This window comes from Pseudopipra pipra, chromosome 7 (assembly GCF_036250125.1).
Source record: "Pseudopipra pipra isolate bDixPip1 chromosome 7, bDixPip1.hap1, whole genome shotgun sequence".
NCBI lineage: Eukaryota > Metazoa > Chordata > Aves > Passeriformes > Pipridae > Pseudopipra > Pseudopipra pipra.
In genome coordinates, this window is record NC_087555.1 from 22,313,931 (window position 1) to 22,335,701 (window position 21,771).

Sequence of the window (21,771 nt, forward strand, 5' to 3'; positions counted from 1 at the left end):
CTTCCAGGTGGCCTTATATTAAAAAGTGTTCCCAATATTATCTCTTTTATTAAGTGCATTTTATTTGCTGAATGTGCAGCATCCTTCCTTTTCCACACTATTTATTAAGTACCTGGAAAAATAAGCATAGTGAGGTAAAAAAAAGGACAACTGGGATTAATACAAAAAGAAATTTACAGAAACCTGAGATATTCTAATCATTAAACTGTGCTCTGTGGACATGTGGTGAGAATCTACAGTTGCCAGAAAAATAATTTGATAAAGAAAAATACATAAACTTGAAAGAACTGAATGACAGCTGCTACTAGCCACATTGAAATGGTTGTCCCAGTGACACAATCACACAAAACAGGATTTTTTCTCATTATCTTTCCTGATTTACAGTTAACACTCTCTTCACAATCCTCTCAAACAGAACCAGTGCAAAGACATATTACAAAACTTTCCTTATGCCATTTCAACCTCAAATGTAAAGAAAAAAATAAAAATTATTTCATAAAAAACCCAGACATTTTTAATATATTTGTAGACACTTCTAGTCCAGCAGAACTTGAACACTCCACAGTGCTAATAGCACTTTTGCCTTCTCTTCCTCACAGCTCATTTGAAGTGCTGTGAATCTGTACAAAACTTTCTCCAGCACATATTTTGTCTCCCATAGCCACACATGGAGACACCTGGAACACATTATTGCACCTGTAAAGTAGACTACACATATTTTATTCACAAACAATTTTTCTTACTCTGCAGAGAGCTTATGTTTTCCATTTTTCCTGTTTGACTTCTCCAAATATTTCTGGAGGAATCAAATGTATAAACAGACACATAACAAAGTTTTAAGTTTTACTAAAGGTCTGAAGGAGACATTGCATCTGGCAGGTCTCTCAAGTGTTTGGGAAAGCCAACCTTCAGGCTCAAATCTGTGTTTTTTTCTTTCTAGTAAATAGATCTTTGCAATCATGCAACTTCTTTATGAATACTCTTGTGTTGAGCATACAATATGATGAACAGCTACGGCTTCTCAAATTTTGTCATGTAGCAGCCACCACTGGTTATTCATTTGTTTAATCTCTTGGCATCATATTAATATGTATTTGATTGCAAAAGAACACCATGGTATTAAGTAACTTGAAATATTTAGCTGGAGGAACTTTTTAAGTCTCAGGCTATCACAAAAGACAATCTGACAGAGCATCAGAAGCACAATTGATCAGAGAAGAGGAAACAGATTTTTTTCAAGGTGTAAAGAATCACTGCTAGAAACTATTGCAACTAAGTGGAAAACATATTCTGCTATACTGACTCTTACGAGATCAGAGGTGGTTCTGAGTATAGAATCAGGTCCCTTAAGTCTCTCTCGCATGACCAGAGTCAGAAGTACTGTAGATTATTAACAATTTGATCTAGGTACAGGAATCCAGATTTGCAAAGGCACTTAAAATTGTGAGCCCACTGAAACAAGCAGAAGCCAGGCATATGTTTTGCCAGCATTGGTCTCTTTTCCTCTTTAGAATTTAGTACTAAGAAGCATTAAAACCTTGCAGATAATCTCTCAAAATTTTATTAATCTGCAACTTGGCTATGAAAACCTTGGTACATTTTATCACAAGACTGACATAATTTGATCATGCTATACTTTGAGACACTGCGATGATCACGACTGAAATGTTCGGGGGGGGAAAGAAAAGGCTAGATTGGCTGAATTATATATATGTTGTGATTCCTACTCACTGGGAAAAGGTAAATTCACCCTGGGGTGAGGGGTGGTGGTTTCGTTTTTCTTTTTTATTATTGATAAGACTAGCAAGTGCAGTGTATACCAGACAGATATTTAAGTGGAGCTGTCAGACATTCTGAAACACTGGTCATGCATCTCACAGCATATAATGAGATACTAGTTTGAAAAGTAATGTAAAAGACTGCCACTTCACTGTGATTTTACTTTATAGTAAATTTACAGTAATTTTATAGTAATTTTATAGTAAAAATTAGCTAGCTGTAAAATTGCAGCGTGTTAGATCTTCCATAGTAAACTTACACTGACCTACCTGGAATCACTGTCAGAGCAGATTAATGGAATTCCTAAGGTAAACTGATATAGCTACCATAGTGCAAATTCATAACTAGTAGCAACTGCTACCTTCAAGGGGAATGATATAATAGTGACCAAGAACATCATCTTGTATCTAGATGAGTCTAATATCTTCTGCATGGAGCAAGGAGGAACGAAGGAACAAGCAGCATAAGCTTACTGAAAGCTCTGACAAGTATTTTGAAGGCAAGACTAAGAACATTTGCTGTTTCCCTTGACCTCTCTTGCTTCAGCAGATCATATACTTTTTCTGTTACACTTCTCAAGTTGTAAAAAAACCTGCACCTGTCTCTGGTAACTGTTAGTGTTCTGCAAATAGAGGGGGGAAAGCTAAGACAGAAAAAACTAAAGGCACCACTTATAATTACTTTTTTCAGGGTAGAATTCTCTTAAAATAATTCCCTCAGCTTTTCAAACAATCAGAAGCTTTAAAGTTTGGGTTCACAAGTTATTCTATCTTTTCCACCAATTAGTCCTACTATCCCAGCCCATACTCAGAATTCTCCTTGGAAATTGAATTATCTGATGTGATAAACCAAGGTCCTCTTCAGTGCTAAATTTTAAACTTTCATCGTACACTTCCATTTTCTGGTCTTCATTTAAAATCCCAATTTGCAGACTTACAAATCTATCTCCAGTGCAAACCAAATAAATATAAGCCCTTCCTGCAATTTTATCAGTCCTTTCATGACTTGATTGCCAGAGAAAGAAGTTCAGAGAGCAGAAACTTTACAAGAAATGCTGGTGTTATCAAAGCATTGGGCGCTTTGCCACTAGCGTTTGAAGGCATTTAATTTCTGGGCCGTTATCTGATTTCCGACAGAAATCCCTCCAGTGTCCCAAGTCCCTCCTCTGCCGCGCACAGCTGTGTCTCCGCGCTCCAAGGGTGTGAGCTGACGGAGGAACCGCCGCTCAGACCGCAAAGCCAGCAGGAAACCCGGGATCTTGCACAACTCCCGGTGCCTGCCGCTCCCAAGGCAGCCGCCCCCAGCCCCCGCCCAGGCGCCGCTCCCGAGCAGAGCCGCGGGCAGCGCCGGGGCTGCAGAGCCACAGCCCGCCGGCACCGCTCCCGCCGCCTCCTCCGCTCCGCTCCTCACGATGCCGGTGGGTGACGGAAAAGCGGGGGGGTGGGGAGGCGGCAGCGCAGGAGGGTCCTGCGCGACCGCCGCCTGACGGGGCTTCTCCTTTCAGAGCTTCCTGAAGTGGCTGCTGGTGACCGTGGGGGTCGCCGTCGCGGTCGTGGCGATCACCGTGCCCCTGGTGCTGCTCACCGGCAGTGAGTGCGCGGCGGGGCCGGGAAGGGTGGGATGGGGAGGGAGGGGGGGCTCCCGGCGGCCGCCGGGGCTCGGAGGGGATCCGCAGCCGCGCCGCCCACGGCAGCGGGGGGAAAGTTTCGCGGAAAGTTTGTGCTGTAGAGAACGGGATCCATAAAACTGGAGCTCCTGAGTCCGGGAAACTGGGAGGTGCGTCGCCGAGAGTGCGTCTCACCTGGGAAGGTAGTGGGCGCGGGGAGAGTTAAAAAGACCCTTGATCTCCCCGTGTGCGCTGGTAATAGTTATAACCATTATCGTTTTCAGCATTTTCTGTTCTTATTGTGGCCCCAGGCTGTCGAACCAGCCGTAGAATGCCAGTTAGTCATTTTTCTGGGGTATATTGAAGAGATAAGATTATATTCCCTCTCGTTTGCTGTGTTTGCACTCTTGTTAATGCCACTGAGTGCTGTTATATAAACAGCACAGTTACAGAGGTCAGAAAAGTAGAAGAAGATTTGGAATGCAGTTTTGGACTCTGATCGGTTTGTACTTTTCAGGTTGCCCATGTGGCTCTGGATGTTAATATGAAACAGCATTAAATCCTCATTAAGCAATGCCTTGCTTCCAGCTGGTAGGACAGAGCTGCAGCTTATTCTCCGTTTATGTTCTTACGATTAACAGCTGAGCAGCTGCAATATGTAGAATCAGCACTGCAAACTCTAAGGAAGTGTTTTCTAGACTAGACTTTTGGTGGTCCACCAAAGGTGCACCCCAAGATGCGTGAAGATGCGTGTGCTGATCTTGACAGTGTGTTCAGAAATGAACACAGCAATTTTTTATGTGCACAGAAAGTTCTGGTGGGTTTGTTGTATGCCATTTAAAGAGGTGAAGCTTGTGTCACTAGTGCCCAATAATCACTAGTGCACAATATAGCATAACTTACATGAAACTGTTTTGCAGTTCAGCTCTATCAATATCTCAGTCATTAAAAACTAGATTTTCAAAGTCCAGATATCTGAATTACATACCTTCTGGGCTAAAACTTTCATCAGTGGATGCTGACTCCCTTCTCTGTTATTTTTGGACAGCTTTTTGCCACTTATCTCAAAAAAGCAGGTTTTTGAAATGACAGAAAATGCTCTGAATTTCACAAGTTGGGAAGAGCAAGAGAAAGGGTCTTGATAACTTATCAGATGGATATGTGTAGGCATAACACCTAGTGAAAGAATTCAGTATGCAGGCCTGAACTCTTCTGAAGAGATGGTGCTTGTCTATCTTGATGCCAATTCTATGTCTTACTGTGAGTCAGATGGGTTTTCTTCCTTCTAGCATAGGAATTCTTCTGCTGTAGAAGTGGCTGCAATTCAGGACCAGTCACTCAGTTGTATAGTAAATTCATTTTACTTCAAAGAAACACTTCTGTTGTATGATATACAGAATACCACCATGCTGTCAGCCTTGGCTTACATCGTTTTGGTTGTAGGAAAACGAGGCAGTCTTTTTACTGTTGGCTCAAATTAAGACATAGGAAATTGCCTAGCATGTCCCAGTAGTTCACTAAGTCTCTCTGGATAAAGTATGGATTGAGATGGAGTGGTCCCAGTTCAAAAACTTGAATTCCTGTCTCTTCCCAAATCAGGCCAGCAGTAACATCTGAATAACAACTGTGACCATTGTAATTCAGGAACTGCAGGGTGCTTTTGAATTTTTAACTGTGCTAAACATATGTTTTCTGTTAGCTGAGGGTGTATAGTTGGTGTTCTTATAAAGTAGTAATTTATAGGTTAGAGCACTTAATGACTGACAGCTTGATTATATAGTTTTTATTAACAACCATAAGGGCATGTAAGTTAGCTGAGGGTGCCTCCTGGGCCATACAGGTACTCGCCTGAGTACGAAATGAAAATGGCAAAATTACATTTGGGATGAGCAGCCCACATGACTGTGACTATGTGGGATCAAAGTCTGCTCTGATAAAAGTCTTTATAATTGCAATTAAGTCTTTATTTCATCCCAATTGTTCAAGCATTGTGCAGGGAGTGAAAATGATGATTATTGATACAAACAGATAATTTTGAGTTTGGCTTTCTTACATTTGGTGTGCAACTGTTTTCCCTTCCACACTTCTCTGTGTACTTCCCTGTCATAAGCTTAGTAGTCATGCAGCACGTAATTAGTTTGATAAATGGGCTCCAGTGCTGTGAAAGGTTGTGCAATTTTGCCACTCCAGAGGAGTTCTGGCTTGTTGCCTGGCCTGTAGGCCTGGCAAGTAGAACTTCTGTTTCTTCTCTTGCAGCTGTTTAGCATGGAGAAATACTTCAGACTGAAATTTGCAAAAAGTCTCCCTAATTTTGGGTGCAGCCCTTGGCTATTTACCTTGAGGGTCTTCCCAGCCAGAACTCTGCACACTCTGTTTCCACTGCCTATTTTGACACCTTATTTTATATTTAAAACCACATGTGACTACTTTCATCAAACGGTTTAATCTCAAAATAGCCTCGGGGGTTGTATTTGAAGTCCGTTGACTAAAGCATTGTTATGCTTTGAGGTGCTATCCAACAGGTGACTATGGTAACAAGTGGTTACCTTTAAAGTATGAGTTTTTTCTAAAAAAATTTTGGTCTGTCCATGATGCACTTACCCATTTACTTTACTTACTTTCCATGTAAAAGACAGATTGAAACATCCCTAGTCCATGTACCCTTTATCTCTTCTCTAACCACAGTTCTTGTTCTTCTGGCCAGCTGGGCAGGAAGTCCAGGAGCAGGAGTATGAGTAGCAAATGCTGAGAGCAGGAAGGAGACAGTGCAGTATCATTCTGCTGCCATGAGAAGTCATAAGTGGCCTTAGAGTGAGGTGTCCTGTACAGCTGGTACGACTTCCTTCACTCACAGGTCTAATTCTCTAAGGGTGAGATATTCACTAAATGAGAAGGTCATCACTGTCATGATTAGGTGATACTGTTTCTGCATCTGTGGTCTTCTAATAGAAATGTGCCTAGAAGAGGCTGGAAAGTGCAGTTAATGACCTTAAGGTGTCTGAGAGTTCTTCGTGAGTCTGAAAAGATAGGGAATGGAAATGTTTTCCTGCTATACGTCCTTGACTTCTGTCACTGTCATTTAACTCACTTATCTACCCTAATTCAAATGTTGAGTAATATCACACTAAAAAAAATTATCAGCAGTGGATTGCTGTTTACAGAACTACTCTGCTATTTTTATTTTCTTGCTTTGCATGAGATGAGGTAACTTTGAGAGGGATTCCAGAGCTATTGATTACAAAGTTAATGATTACATCCCTCTGGGATAGTCTCTGCAGCCCCGCAGAGTGGCTCTTGGATGAACTGCCCCAGGTGCTCACTCATTGGTTGTGGTCTCTCCTGAATGTCCTGTATCAGCTCCTGGGTAAAATTCTGAATGAAGCGAACCTTTGGCCTGACACAGCAAAGTAGTTTTTACATGCTTTTTTTCTGGAAACGTACTTCAGTGCTCTAATCGTCACGTATCTCAGGCAGTAACTGTGGGCTTGAGTGTACATGAGGGGGAAGAGTTAGAGCACTTTTTTACACATGTTGGAATACAAATGAAGGGGAATAGGAAGGTTTGGAAAAACTAGCCTGAAATGTCTCTTACTTTTCTAACCACTGAATCAGTTGGGTTTCTCTTGCATCTCTCCTGCTGCTCCTAAATTACATTCTTAGACAGCAGATTATTCTCACTCTTGTTCTGCTGTCACTTTAAAATTGAGATAATCATTCACCTTTTCTGATTTTTAGCATCCCTCTATCCCTGTCTCATTATTGCTCAACATCATGCTTGTACTTGTCTTTCTCTTTTTGTGGTTTTTTCCAGTCTCTCTCAGTAGTGGTGAACATGCAGTAAAGCTTCTATTATTCCTGCTTTATATAGTTTTCCATCACTTTAAAGTTGGTTGCATGGTTTCATACACTTTTTTTTTTATTATTATTACATATGGAAATTATTAAAATGCACCTTGACACCCGGGAATAAACAATACATATACCAAAAGTAATTTGTCAACATCTGTAGGTTTTGGTATGGTGATTATCATACCATAACCCTTACACAATAGTTAACTTCTTGTTTACTTTATAGATGTCCTGGTTGTGGCTGGGAATCAGGTAATTTTCTTCCTAGTAGTTGGCACAGAGCTCTGTTTTGGATTCAGTGTGAGAATAATGTTGATAACACACTGATGTTTTGGTTGTTGCTAAGTAGTGCTTACTCTAAGTCATAGACTTTTCAGTTTCCCAGACTTTGCCAGTGAGCAGGTGCACAAGGAGCTGGGAGGGAGCATGGCCAGGACACCTGACCCGATCTGGCCAACGGGATATTTCATAGCATGGAATGTCATGGTCATATAAATGGGGGGGAATTGGCTGTGAGATGCCGATCACTGCCCAGGGACAGGCCCTGGGTCAGTGGGTGGTGAGCAATTGTATTGTGCTTCACTTGTCTTTCTTGGGTTCTTTTTCTTCCTCTCTCTCCTTTTCATTACAAATATTATTACTATTATTAGCAATATTATATTTAACTTTAGTTCAATCATTAAACTATTCTTATCTCAACATATGAGTTTTATCTTTTTCTGATTCTCCTTCCTATCCCCACTGAGGGAGGGGAGGAGAGAGAGGATGAAAGCGAGTGGCTGAGTAGTACTTAGTTGCCAGCCGAGGTTAAACAATGTCAATACTTTACACCTGCAGAAAGGGTGACGTATTAATAAAAAATTCCAAAATGGAAACAAAATTGTTTAACAGCCTCATATGAGTACTACTTACATAAAAGGTTAAGAGCCTTCTTCCCAGAAGGACTTACTTATATTTTTGCTGTTGTGACGGGGGTATTATGATGTTATTATTTCCAGTATATCACTATGACAGTAGAAATATGTATGTACTGCCAGGAGTGAGAATAGGATAGAGATGAATCACAGAATCATTAAGATTGGAAAAGACCTCCAAGATCATCAGGTCTAACCTTTGACCGAACACCACTTTATCAACTAAACCATAGCACATCCAGTCATTTCTTGAACACTTGCAGGGATGGTGATTCCAGCACTTGCCTGGGCCCTTTCCAGTGCTTAACCACCCTTACAGTGAAGAAATTCTTCCTTATGTCCAGCCTGAACCTCCCTGGTGCAGCTTGAGTCCATTTCCTCTTGCCTGGCCTGGGAGAAGAGGCTGACCCCCACCTGGCTACAGCCTCCTTTCAGATAGTTGTGGAGAGGGATAAAGTCACCCCTGAGCCTCCTCTTCTCCGGGCTAAACAACCCCAGCTCCCTGAGTCACTCCTTATAGGACATGTGTTCCACACCCTTCACCAGCTTCATTGACCTTCTCTGGTCACACTTCAGCACCTCCATGTCTGTCTTGAATTGAGGGACCCAGAACTGGACACAGGACTTGAGGTGTGGCCTCACTAGTGCCAAGTATAGGGGGACAATCACTTCCCTAGTACTGCTGGCCACATTTCTGATACAAGCCAGGATGCCAGTGGATGTCTTTTTCTGCTGGGCAGCTTTCTAGCCAATCTTCCCCCAGCCTATAACACTGCATGGGGTTGCTGTAACCAAAGTGCAGGACCCAGCACTTACTAAACCTCAGACAATTGGCCTTTCGCCATTGATCCAGCTTGTCCAGACTCCTTTGCAGAACCTTCCTACCCTCCAGCAGACCAACGCTCCTGCCCAGCTTGGTGTTGTCTGCGAACTTACTGAGGGTGCACTCAATCCCTTCATCCAAATCAGCAATAAATATATAAAACAGAACTAGCCCCAGTACTGAGCATTGGAAGCTAGTAATTTAGAAAATTTGGAATTTAGAAAAATAAGTCTGGATCTGGAATAGTCAAAAAACAGAAATAGCAAGAACATTTAGTCCTCACAGCCTCTCTGAGGAACCCAAGAGTGAAAGAAGCGGTTTTGCTTAAGTATGAACATACATTGATTTGTATCCAGTCTTCAAAGCCAATAAAATGCTCTTGAATGTCAACAATTACTTTATTTTGTCAAAAAACCCTGTTTGACCCTTCTTTTCAAATGGAATCTGAACAAGGAGAACCAAAATGCAGAATTCAATGTATGCTGAGTCTCTTTGGTTGGTGGCATAATGTGGATAAGTATGAATATAATGGTAATGGCCTATCTTGTAAATTAAGAAAATACTTCAACTAGAACTTCTACAACTACCCCCTTACAGCTTGGCGTACATTTTCATATTCAGATACTACGTGGAAGGTGTTGACAGAAAATGAAATTTTAATTTTATACACAGCCAACAAATCTTAATAGTGGCCTGATTTTTTAGTAATGAGACCTTAGCAAAATATGTATGTCACCAGGGGGAAAAACATTCATCAGTTTGGAAAAATCCCTAAACCTGTTCATCAGCCACCTGTCTTAAATTGCTTCTCCTTTTCCAAGAGAGAGTTTTGTTGCTTTCTGAAGCCGCTCTGATTGAAAAGTACACTTTCTCAATTAGGAAGGAGAGAAGTCATATTCCCAACTAGACAACTCTGTGTGAATATCAAATGCACACTTGTTCATAATCCATCAAATTATATATTCAGTTAATATCGAATAATTAACCTGAGAAATTAATATTCTTAGAGACACTTCAAGAGCAGTAAGTCTAGCCTAATTTTTTAGAACAGTCAAGTTTCAAATGGCATTGAGCAAGCATTTTTTTTAACCTTTGCTGAGCATTTTAAACTAAAAATCACTGTTATGTCTCTTGATTTTTATTGCAGCACTGGTTGTACAGTCTGTGCTGTATATATACAATTTGCTTATTGCTTGGAAATAAGAGTAAAGCTGTAATAGCTAATATAAATATCTTCCTGCTGTGTTCCATTTGACACATGTATTTAACCTGCAGAAAGATACCCTGGAAAAATTATTGTGAGGTGTTTTCCTGCATGTGTCCCCAAGGGCTTTGCACTCTTTTTCTTCTTCACTATAATGAAAGAAGAGGCAGTTCTTAGGGATGTGTTAAGTATCTTGGTTGATTGGTCACCACATCTGTACTTGAGTGTTTTTATCAGTTGCTTTTATTCTAGTCTTTTGATTTAGCCAGTTGAAATAAAAATTGCTTCCCTTCTGGAATGTGTAGCTTTGTATGAGGGAGGTTTTCGGTTTCCATTAAAAGAAAAAAAAAAGGTAGAGAGGAAGCAGGGAGAGAATTGCACACCTGAATTTAAAAACTGTAGTCTTTGTTTTCATAGGAAAAAGATCACAAAGACTCACAGACTGAGTTGTTGTTATTGTTATTATTGCTATTACTTTTCATATTTTGGAAAGAGCAGCATGTGTGTTGCAGCCAATAAGAAATATTTTTCTTAGAGGTTGACTGCAATGGGCTGAAGCCGATGACCAAACTCATTAGCTTAACTATGTTCAAAGTTTCACTTGGTCTTCTCAGAGTAACCCAGTTACTTGGCTTTAATTTTCTAGTCAAAATTGTAACATGGCAATAAATATTAAGATATCTTGATGAAAAACACATCAAGAGAGGAATAAATATTTAACCAGTTATTTCATCATAAGCTTATTAGAAACTACTTGTGATTTTTTTTTTTTTAATTAGACCTTCCCTGAAAATTTTACTGCTTCTCAGATTTTTTTTTTTTTGAGACATTTCTGAAATTTGAGTTTAATCATAAGCAGATAATTCACAACTGAAGGGTTCAGGAACAGGAACAGCAATATTACAGAATATGTGATCAAGTACAGCAGCCACTTTGTTTTTAGGGCATCTCTCAAGGTCTGTACACTTACTCACATGGATGTCACATTTCAGTCATATGGACAACCTTGCCTGTCCACCACTCTGTTTGAGAGTACATGATGAGCATGTACATCTCTGTTTTGTGTGATCCACCCCACAGTTGATGTCTGATGCAAATATTAGCAGGTGGGGCTCTGCAGCAAACCTCCCAGAGTGAGCATGGGGAGAAAGGAACTAAGATCGCTTCTTTTCAGTTTTTGAAAGTACAAGTACAGTACAAGTATGTGTTTGCTGAAAGATGGCTAGAGGTCTTTAATTCATTTTTGTCACTGTCAAAAAAGTATTTTCATTTCTATGAGTTTGTTGAGTGATTTTATTGACACTCTGATGCTTGCTGAATTTATCTTGCAGTAAAGTTTTATTGTCTTCCTACTGCTAGTACTTTAGAGGTGTTTAGCTTAAACACTTTAATAACCCAGCAACAAAAACCCACTCGGTAGTCAGGTTAAGAAGCTGGGGTGGAACAATTTGCAGCAACATCAAAATCTCTCTTCTGTCTCTTTTTTTCAGAAAGTCCCTCTAAGCCTGATTCACGAAAAACGTACACTCTACAGAATTACTTGAACAATGACTATTCATACAAACTAAATGATCTACAGTGGATTTCAGGTAATTAATTTATAGATACAACTTAAATGTCAAGAAAATGTACTACCTTCAGTAAACACATATCTTCATGCTGAGGTGACCACTGTATCCTGAAAAAAAGTTAAATTATTTAATAGTACCATTATAGAACAGTGCGTAGCTCAAAGAGTTGATACTTCCCCCCCTTAGATACATGCTTACCTTCATGGCAAGCTATATTCTCCTACTGCTGAAAGTGCATACTTTTGTGCTTTTTGGTAGAAGCATGTTTTCCTCTGAAGCGTGTCAGCTTTCTCTGCATTGGGAACAGGAGGACACAGGCCACTTTTCCTTTTGAATATGCCTAGTGCCCCAAGGGAAAGAGATGCTAGAAAGTGGATGCTGTGAGGACTACATTTTGTGAACATTCTTGTGCTATAAGCATCCTTTCATTACTGAACTGGGAAACACAACATTGAATTTTATTTCCTGCTTATAAACATAAGGGGAAAAGAGAAGTAAATGATAAACATTTTACTTATTTTTTATGAGCATCTCTCTCATTCTTCTAGGAAATCAGTATCTCCATGAAACAAATAATGGGAACATCCTACTTATCAGTGCTGACAATGGAACATCATCAGTAATCTTGGCGAATACAACATTAGTATGTTAACTTATATGTAATATATGCAGACATTGAGAAAGGTATTGAGTTTACTATTTAGTTCTGCACATTTCTTTGGAAACAGTGCTTAATGTGTTCCTTTTTCCCTTCCTTTGTTGACAGGATAAGTACAAGGCAAGCACAGCTATATTGTCTCCTGACCAAAAGTTTGCTCTTCTGCGGTACAACTATAGAAAGGTACAAGTGCACTTTACATCTGAGGATGAAACTGGGAAATAAAGGTTTGAGAACAACTGAGAGGCTGCGAGAATGTGAGGGAAATGCAGGAGGAGGGATGAATGAGATGGATATATGTAGGGGAGCAGTCAAGTTGAGCAGGCAGGAGGAGGAGAAGAGACTGGTATTATCTGTGGGCTTGTCAGAAGAGACATGACTGCCTGAGAAAAGCATCTGGATAAAAATTGGATGGACAGTTATCGCAAGAAGAGCGAGGCTGGATGGTTCATCTGGGAAGACAATCTAGAAGAGTAGATAGGCATGGCTGTTCAAGGAGTTGTGTGGGTAAGGAGAAGTGATGAGTAGATATGCTGGTACATCTGCTTGTACGTGTATGCTATATATATATATATATGTGGTTGTTACATTGTGGTGGTAGGATGCAAGAGTTGAGAACTGAGGTGACTGAAAAGCAGCATGTGCTTACAAGAGAAGGCTTGTGCTTGGAGTGGACTTGTGTGTCCTTGTTCCCTGCTGTCAGCAAGCACATGAAAAGCCTCCAGCAAAATGCTTCACACTGGCTTGGTGTCGAACTGTGCAAGAAAGGTCAACCTACATTTATGCCAGGTGGCATGAAAACCTGGCTCTGTGTGCCAATTGAGGAGCCTGATGGAGGCAATAATTTGCTGTACAGTTTGTGCACTGAGAAACCGGTAACTTTGTGCTTCTTTCCTTTTTTTTTTTCTAGAAAGCTGCCCTGTTTTGTTTGTAAAAAGCTCAGTGCTGACTTCTGCAGTGTACAAATACTTGAGCACTGTGTCATTGAGCTCTGTCTACATGTTCTGGCCTGGCAGTCCAAGAATGGCTCTTGCACTGTGCCAGGCACAGTCCGTGCACTCAGTCATCACTTTTTTCAGTTTTAGCTTCCTTGCTGCATTACCTTAGCCAGTTACCTTTCATCTTTCTGAATTGTTCAGAATTATTTAACTTTTCACTGCATCTTTAGTGGCCACAAAATGCCTAATATTTTTCCAGCCACCCTACACATCACATCTACTCATAATTTATTATAAGTAATTGCATTTTATTTGTTGCATTCATAAGAGTTAATTTTATTTAAATACTGAAGCAAGATCTTTTAACCTTTATATAAGAGTGTGATTGAAAGTTCTGTTATTATTAATCTTTATTGCAAAGAAACAGAGTAACAAAATGAATCATGTGGATGTAGACACTTGTTATGTAATAGCCATCTGGTTATGTAGTACTAAGTTGTTGTTTTATATCTTAATACAAATATTCAAGAACCATCATAGAAGATAGCATTATCGTAACATGTCAACACTGTGGGCTAAATCAAACCTCTCCAGCCAACATGAACATGTTTAAATGTCTGCATTATCATCATCGTCTTTCTCTCTCTAAGTGCCCACAGGGGGATACAGACTTCAAGAGGCAGATTTCTGAGAGAAGAGGGTTATTTCTGTGACAGTATGAATGGGAATAGGTCACCCTGTACTGGAGGAACTGCTACAGACATACTGTGGGACTTGTGAGAACTACTATAAGATGCCAAGTTCAATAATACGACATGAAAAACGAGACAGAAGACAGTAAGCAAGCCAGTAAGGCACAAGGAGGAGAATTTACTCTGCATAGTGATGATAGTCTGCCGTGTAGCTACAAGGATTTCTGAAAATCTGCATCATCTCTGGTGTCTGTATATCTGTCCTTAATCAATCAGTGGCCTCTGTCATAGTGAAGACCCCAGAGGGGTGGCAATGCTTTAGTCTTTTCTTAAACCTTGTAGAGATCTGTTACCCTCATATGTTCATTGTGTTCTGTCTTAAGAAAAAGCATGAGGAGAGTTTCAGAGGTAATTCAAACTGCAAGAGATGTGAATCCTGGTGAAATTTAGTTTCTTAATATTAAAATAATTCTTTTACAGTTGTGGAGGTATTCCTTTACAGCTTCATATCACATCTATGATTTCAGTAGCAGGTCAGTAATCTTTTCACGTGAGATGTGGTTTTAAGATTCTTTTGCAGTGAAATGTCATTTCACTGATTTCTCTTGGCTGCATTTTGGTTTTGTTTTTCCAGCTCTATTCTAGATGATGGACTACTACCTAATGATACACAATATATATCCTGGTCACCTGTTGGTCACAAACTGGTTAGTAAAGATAAGTGACACTTTAATATAAACAGTCATTTTCGTACACGTGATATGGAAGCTCACATTGTCTGTACTCTTGAGGTTTCGGGACTTTCCTACTGCTCGATAAAGTAGCTGAACTTGTTTCAAAATTGACTACTGTTGCTGGAAAGACTCCAAAATCCCTCTGTGTGTTTTCTTTTGTTCTTTAATGAAAATACATTCCTGAAAGCAAGCAGTGGCCCCAGTAGTCATGTAATGCACAAATGCACAGGAACTTCATGTTATTACAGTTGCAGACAGGAGCTCATCCCTTTCAAAGGCAGCAGCATTACGAATGTCTATTTAATCATCACTGTGATTTTTATCTCCTAATTATACAATAATCAATGAATTTTTACTTGATGAATGCATGTAATGAGATTAGAGGATCAAAATCCTCTTGTACTCTTTCCCACTGTCCTTTTCTTTCTCCCCTCCAATCCTCAATGGTGAAAGCCACTGCATTTGCAACGCTTGTGTATTCCCTGTGGTGAGCATTAGATCTGACTGTCACAGGAGAATGTGGTGCCTGTTTATTCTCATTGTTTGTAGTATATGAATTATAGAGACCAACCACAGAAGGACAGGAAGTCAAAAAGAGCTTTCTGCATCTTGTAGCGAAGCTCTGGAATAAAACTGTGTTGTTCAGTTATTGGAGAGAAAAACCAGGGGTTATTAAAGAGGCGGGCAGGTGCCAAAACCTAGAGGAGTTCTGAGTGCTGCTGCAGAAATGTACTGTCTTTGCAGATCTATTGGTAGTGCTGAGACCCCAGTCAATGTTTTACCAAAGCACTGATAGTTTTGTTTGAAAGACAAATTAGTGAAAAACAACTCCTGGCAAAGGAAAATAGGCTTGTATATTAGCAGAAAATGAATAGCAAGGTTTTCAGAACTTGTTACAGTAGTCATGTCACTTAACGTAGTTGACTTGTTTTTTGCAAAAAAACAAGGTTAAGTTGCTACACCTGGTTTGTATTTGTAATTCAAAGTTTGTTAAGTATCAATGATTGAGGAAATGCAACTTTTAAAAATAGTTTCTGTCATCTGTTGTGAATTTCCCAGTAGATAAAGTAAAGAAAGGAAGCAGGATTTATAATAATAGTAATTGTCATCATGATGATGTTTTGCAGGCATATGTTTGGAAAAATAATGTTTATGTAAAAGCTTCACCAACATCAACAGCTGTGCCAGTCACTCAAAATGGAGAAGAAAATAAAATTTTCAATGGAATACCAGATTGGGTTTATGAAGGTAATTATGTCAAGCAAGTCTTACTTTATATTATCATATAAACCGTTGGTTTATTGTAGTTATTATTATTGTCTTATTTCTTATACCATTGAAAAGTTCAAATTAATCAAAATTTCTATTTTAAAAGAAACATGCATCCTTACCTGAGCTTAATACCTGGCTAGTGTGAGGATCAAAGAATGGAAATGAGTTTGCACTGGAAATTTTACTATGTGAATTAACTTCATATGATAGATTATAAATATTGGTCTAATGTCTAATTTCATAACCCCAACACTTTACAGTTTGGTTTCTGAATTTCAATTTAAAAAAAGATATCCTATTAAAAACTTAAGAGAACAGCACCTAGGATAGAAGAGCCAATATCAATTATAACTTAAATGCATTTCTGTTTCTTTCAGAGGAAATGTTTGGCACCAATTCTGCTCTGTGGTGGTCTCCAAATGGCAATTTTTTGGCATATGCAGCCTTTGATGATACAGAAGTTCCTGTTATAGAGTATTCCTTTTATTCTGACGACACCTTGCAGTATCCAAAGACCATCAGAATCCCATATCCCAAGGTCAGTGTTATTTATTAAACATGTTTGTTCTACAGTTTCATTAAGAGAGTAGTCTCATTTAATCAGTTCCTGCTAATGAAAATATTGTCTGTCTCTCCTCAACAGCTTGCTGTGATTACTCTTTATGAAGTCAACAGCATCTGGCAATGTTAAAGTATTTTATTATCTCCAGGGTAAAGAAAAAGGAAAAAAGAAGTATGATTTAAGGTTTTGTTGTTTCACCATAAAACTTGGAGGTAGCGAGTAGATGTTGAAAAGAAAAGCTCTCAGGGGGTTGAAGTTGGTACAAAGCATTTAGCAGATGTACATTATGTTAGGGTTTTGTGTGGTATTGATAATGAAATCTTCTTCAACTAAGGTAGCATTTTCAGTTGTTGGATGCTTCCTGTAAAGGGAGGAAGAGGAGGAATCTGCTGAAGGAGTTTCTTTGCCCACAGCTAAAGGTCTTCCAGTTTTAGCTGTGAGAGTGAAGCCTTTAATGTAAGCAGCTCCTTCTCCTTCCCCTCTCCTCTCCACATGACTTATGCCCACTGCTCTTGCACAGTTGGCACTGGACTGAATGGGGTGAGAGTCAAAATGCTCTAACAGGTTCTTTCATACACTCCACCTGTGAAGGGTTTCATGTTTAATACAAGACTTACCTGTGTGAAGTTATTTGACATATACGGGATTTGGATTTATCAGAGCAATGCACTTAAGACACAAAACAAGTACAAATTACACTTAGAGAACAGCAGTTGCACTACAATGCTGAGTCTCAATACAAACATGTTCTCATAGCTGATCTCCGTTATATGCTCGCCATCACAGTGCTGGTCATCCCTGTTGCTGGGAAGGAATAGATGGGTTGAAACCATCTCAAGCCCATCACTTTCTTTAGTTTTTCTGTTCATCACTGAGGTTTTATACTCTGTGTTGGCTTAAGGCACCAATATATACCCCCCTCTCCCTCCCACCCCAATCCATGATGGTCTGGCCGTCTTGGAAAGATATTTCCACTCTCGATTAGCTGGAGCAGAACAGCTGATAGAGCTGGCTGATCACTCAACTGCTGTGGCTGTTTGTCTGGTGAAAAAGCTGCCCTCTTAATGCAAGCTCAGCTTCCTCTGCAGCAGCCATGGTCAGTCACTCCAAAGGTTCTGGAGCACATGGCCTTTGCCTGTCCCCTTGTAGCCTTCCCCAGAGGGGTCAGTGACACTCGCGATGAGTAGCTGGGCTCACTGACAGCTGCAGGTGCTCTGTCCTGAGCATGGTGCATAAGAAGAGACGTAGGTGTAGAATGAAGTGCCAATTTAAATTACACATTCTATTACAAACCCATTTTGTTTGGAATATTGCTGACTTTTGGAGGTGGATCAAGTACAGCTACCTAACTGTTATGATGGCGAGTTAACTTCTAAAGAAGCAGCCCTTACTGACAGAGTTATGTTGCTCCCAGTAGCACTACATTAGAAATAGTGGAGTACATTCTGCAGTCACAGATTTTATTGTGATACAGGTAGCTGTGATGTGCCTTGTTAATGTAAGGTGCTTCTTCCATGGAGAAGCACTTTACTGTGTGTTAGCAATGCATTTGACTCACTGTTAGGTACTGTGTATGGCATGAAAGATGAGATATGGTCAAATACTGCTTTGGGTACAGCAAGCCCAATGTAGTTATGAATGTTTGTAAATGTAGTAGTCTTTCTTATCTAGAAATGCATAAGTAACACTTTTGTGTAAAGAAATACAAAGGATAACTTACGCATCAGTCTTAAAAACTGCATTTAGGAACTTGTCTTTTCACATGTTTGAAGTCAGCTGGTTTTACCCTTCTTTCTGTAGTAACTTATTCATCTATAATTTGAAACACTTAATTCACCAAGAATATTCTCTCCTCAGAAGTACAATTAAAAATTTTTTTTTAGGCAGGAGCTACAAATCCAACTGTGCGATTCTTTATTGTGGATACCGAGTCATTACCAAATTCCATCCCTGTTGAAATTACTCCACCTACAGAAATAAAATCAGGGTAAGAAATTTTGATTAAATATTTGATTGGGGTTTTTGTGGTGGGAGAGGAGGAGCTTTTATATGTGACCTCCCTATATTCAGTGTATGTGGCAGCTTTTCCCTGTCATACAGCTCTGGTAGCAACAAGATTTACCAGAGAAAATCTGCACAGAGATTATCCTCCTAGTGATTATATATAGATGGCATATTCCATGTATGTTATATTCAGAATGTGACAAGTTCTTGGCTCATCACATTCAGTGGAGTCTAACTATGGTGAAGTCATTTCACAGTACAACTTTAATATGAGCAAGTTTTGGTATAATCAAATTATAATATATGTATTCCAATTCACTGGGGGGAAAAAAGAAACCAAAACAAAACCTTAATGGTAAGTGAAGATTTGATTTCATTGGAAGCAAACTCCTTGCTAAGGCAAGGTATCATGGTTGTCTTCAGATTTATACTTAAGATGTTTGTTTTCTTTGGAAACATGGTGAAAATCAGCACCTCTCACAGTAAATGGAAAATTGTATTTCTCAAAATGCTACTGGAAATGCACAACATGATATAAATGTATTTTGTAAAGAGCAGCTACATCAATTTAAAGTGCATGCACAGAGGATTTAATATCCCAGATCTCGGGTTTTGTTTTTTCTTTTTAACAGTATTGTGGAAATTGTTTAGAGGTTTGCACTTACAAACATGATGGGTATGAAAGCACAGGTTATACTGATAAACCAGAAAAAAACAAAGGAGGTCTGTTAGCTTTGCATAAAATGTGCATTTTGTACATGGTGGCCAAAAAGCTATAACTGGAATATCAGTGCTCTCCCGTTTCAGTCATCACCACAGTCTAACTAACATCTATGTGTTAACCAAGATATGCGAATTTTTATGAATATGTTGTTCTTTATCCTTCCGTTACAGTAGCACTGCAATAGCTGGATGTTACATAGCTGTCATGCACCGTTTTTCTCCAGAATTTCAATGTCTCAGAATTAAAAGCCTGTTATGTTTAGCTTAATGCTGATTAAGATCTCTGTTGTTTTAGAGTTATGTTTTACCTTTTGTTAACACCTTATGAAAGTTGATGTGGGGACAATAACCATCAGCTACCTTACAGCCTCGTACTCATCTGGCTAACACAGGCATGAGTTACATGGAGTTAATCCATTTTGAAGTGAATGTAGCACTCTGCAAATCAGGATTAATACAAAGATAAATCAAGTCTTGAATGATGAGTGCAAGGATCAAAACTTACTCTTCCTCCAGTGGCTGATCCAAATAATGGTCAAGTTTCACCATATGTGTCCTGCAAAAGTTGAGGTGGCCAGAATGAGTCTTGGGGAATTTTGCAAGAACAAAGATACATGAGTAGGAAAGGGCAAGCGATGTGCAATGTTGCTGTTGGGTAGTTTTGCTTCTGGAAGCACAAAGAAATGGATATTTACATGGTGTTTATATTTATACCACTGTATGACAGGAAAGGTTAATTTCGGTGGTGGAAAATTCTGTTTATACTTCCACAGAGCTAAATTCTGAACAAAACTATATTTGAACTGGTGGTGTACCTCACCCCACCTGCCTGGTAGGGGATGTTGAGGGGCAGTTCCCCTGCAAGTGGTTGCCTGTTACAGCGTTATCCAGAGCTTGTATGAGCAGCAGTTGTACCCCCACATTTGTAGTGCACTTCTGTTTCAGAGGAAGAGTTTTATTTGTCAAGAAAAACTGCCAAAATCTGGAATGGCAGTGCTTTGCCATATGATGGTAGATGAAACCTGACATTTTTTGCATGAATGACCAGCACGAAATCCATATAGTGTTTAAACACCATTTTTGGCATCATGGGTACAGGGGGCTCCTGTTAGCCAACAGGAGGATGAAGGGAATGGATGCTTTTTGTCTGAAATGATCTGTCCTAAAATCAGCTGACTTCTGAGTAGAGAGTGTTTGCAGAGTATCCCTCTCAGCAGCAAATGAGGAAGGGCAGTGCAAAACTGCTGTACTCTATGCTTGAATTAATTGCAGCTTAGTTAACATTTTGTGGGTTGTTGAATACTGAAGGTGCATTCCCATTCTCAATAATAACAGTAAGCTATTTATTACATTATAATAATAGCTTGATTATGAATTGATTTTTTGTTTATTAATTCTTTTTTCCTTGTAATGTCCATCTTGTCTGATGAATGATTTATAGTCACCAGAACTGTTAATTTCTCTGACTTTGAAGCAACGAAAACTGTGGGACTAATTTCCCTTATACAAAACAAGGGAAAGCACTATTATAGGTACATAAAGAATGGCAGTTTCTTTTTTCTTTTTTTTTTCCAAACAAGCTCCTGCAGAGAGCCAGTGGCAGTAGCAATTAAATGACCTACTGACTTCCCAGTCAAATGTAAATGCAAAAATAGATTTTATCCAAACAGAATTTTGAAACTGCAAGCCAGAAATAAATCTGAAAGTTGTCGGTAACCAGTTGGCATATATTTTTAATCAATCCACACTAATTGTAGTGTTTCGCCCCCCAAACCGCAGTGATCACGAAGATACTCTTATCACAAAAATTTCCCACACATTTTTGTTAACTAACTTCGGGGAAAAAGGGAACATGAACTTGGAACTAAGTCAAATGTGCAAATTCCGGTTAAAAATGTATACTTGCCTTGGAGGGGAGGTTTGTTTTATTTTAGTTCATAAGGCTTCTAGGAGATAGGAGAGATCTAAAATAAGAAAAGACAGTACATCTAACAAATCGTAATGGTAAACAAAACCACTAAATTTTATGTGGTGCCTTTTAAAAATTAATATACAGGAATATCCATTAAGGTGATTTTTTTTCAGATTCTCCAGTTCTTCATGTCAACAAGTTGGTATTCTGAAGATTAAAGTAAAATATTCAAATAGTAATAACTGGTTTGGGTATGATCTCTCCCTCCATTTTAACTAATGGAAATAACTACTAAATTGAACAAAAATATGTATAATTCAGAAAATGCTTACAAGCAACCAACTTCATGCAGCTAAGGGTAAAATTTTGAAATCTAAGGCACATACAACTTAACATTCAGAAGGATTTCCTATAGATGGACACAGTACATTTATGGAGTAGCTATTATTTTATGCATTAGAGAACAGTGATCTGGCTGTTAGAATTTAATTGCAGTCTTTCTGGAAGTCGGTTTGTACAAACCATCTAAT

General features: G+C 39.2%; 1 protein-coding gene across 5 annotated transcripts in view; it reads left to right on the forward strand.

Annotated features, from left to right (window-relative positions):
• The first annotated feature begins 2,989 nt into the window (after positions 1-2,989).
• DPP4 (dipeptidyl peptidase 4) overlaps positions 2,990-21,771 on the forward strand; it is an 80,186-nt gene continuing 61,404 nt past the window's right edge. For 2 of the 5 annotated variants that reach the window (XM_064661067.1, XM_064661068.1), the window contains exons 1-10: positions 3,063-3,196; positions 3,284-3,368; positions 11,666-11,764; positions 12,295-12,389; positions 12,513-12,587; positions 14,515-14,567; positions 14,669-14,741; positions 15,896-16,016; positions 16,418-16,578; positions 18,486-18,589. In XM_064661067.1, coding sequence (XP_064517137.1) covers positions 3,191-3,196; positions 3,284-3,368; positions 11,666-11,764; positions 12,295-12,389; positions 12,513-12,587; positions 14,515-14,567; positions 14,669-14,741; positions 15,896-16,016; positions 16,418-16,578; positions 18,486-18,589 — 872 coding nt within the window. In that variant the 5' untranslated portion in view covers positions 3,063-3,190. Of the gene's footprint in view, positions 3,197-3,283; positions 3,369-11,665; positions 11,765-12,294; positions 12,431-12,512; positions 12,588-12,743; positions 12,912-14,514; positions 14,568-14,668; positions 14,742-15,895; positions 16,017-16,417; positions 16,579-18,485; positions 18,590-21,771 lie in introns of those variants that run through there. The other 3 variants (XM_064661071.1, XM_064661069.1, XM_064661070.1) reach the window with 3 other exon arrangements.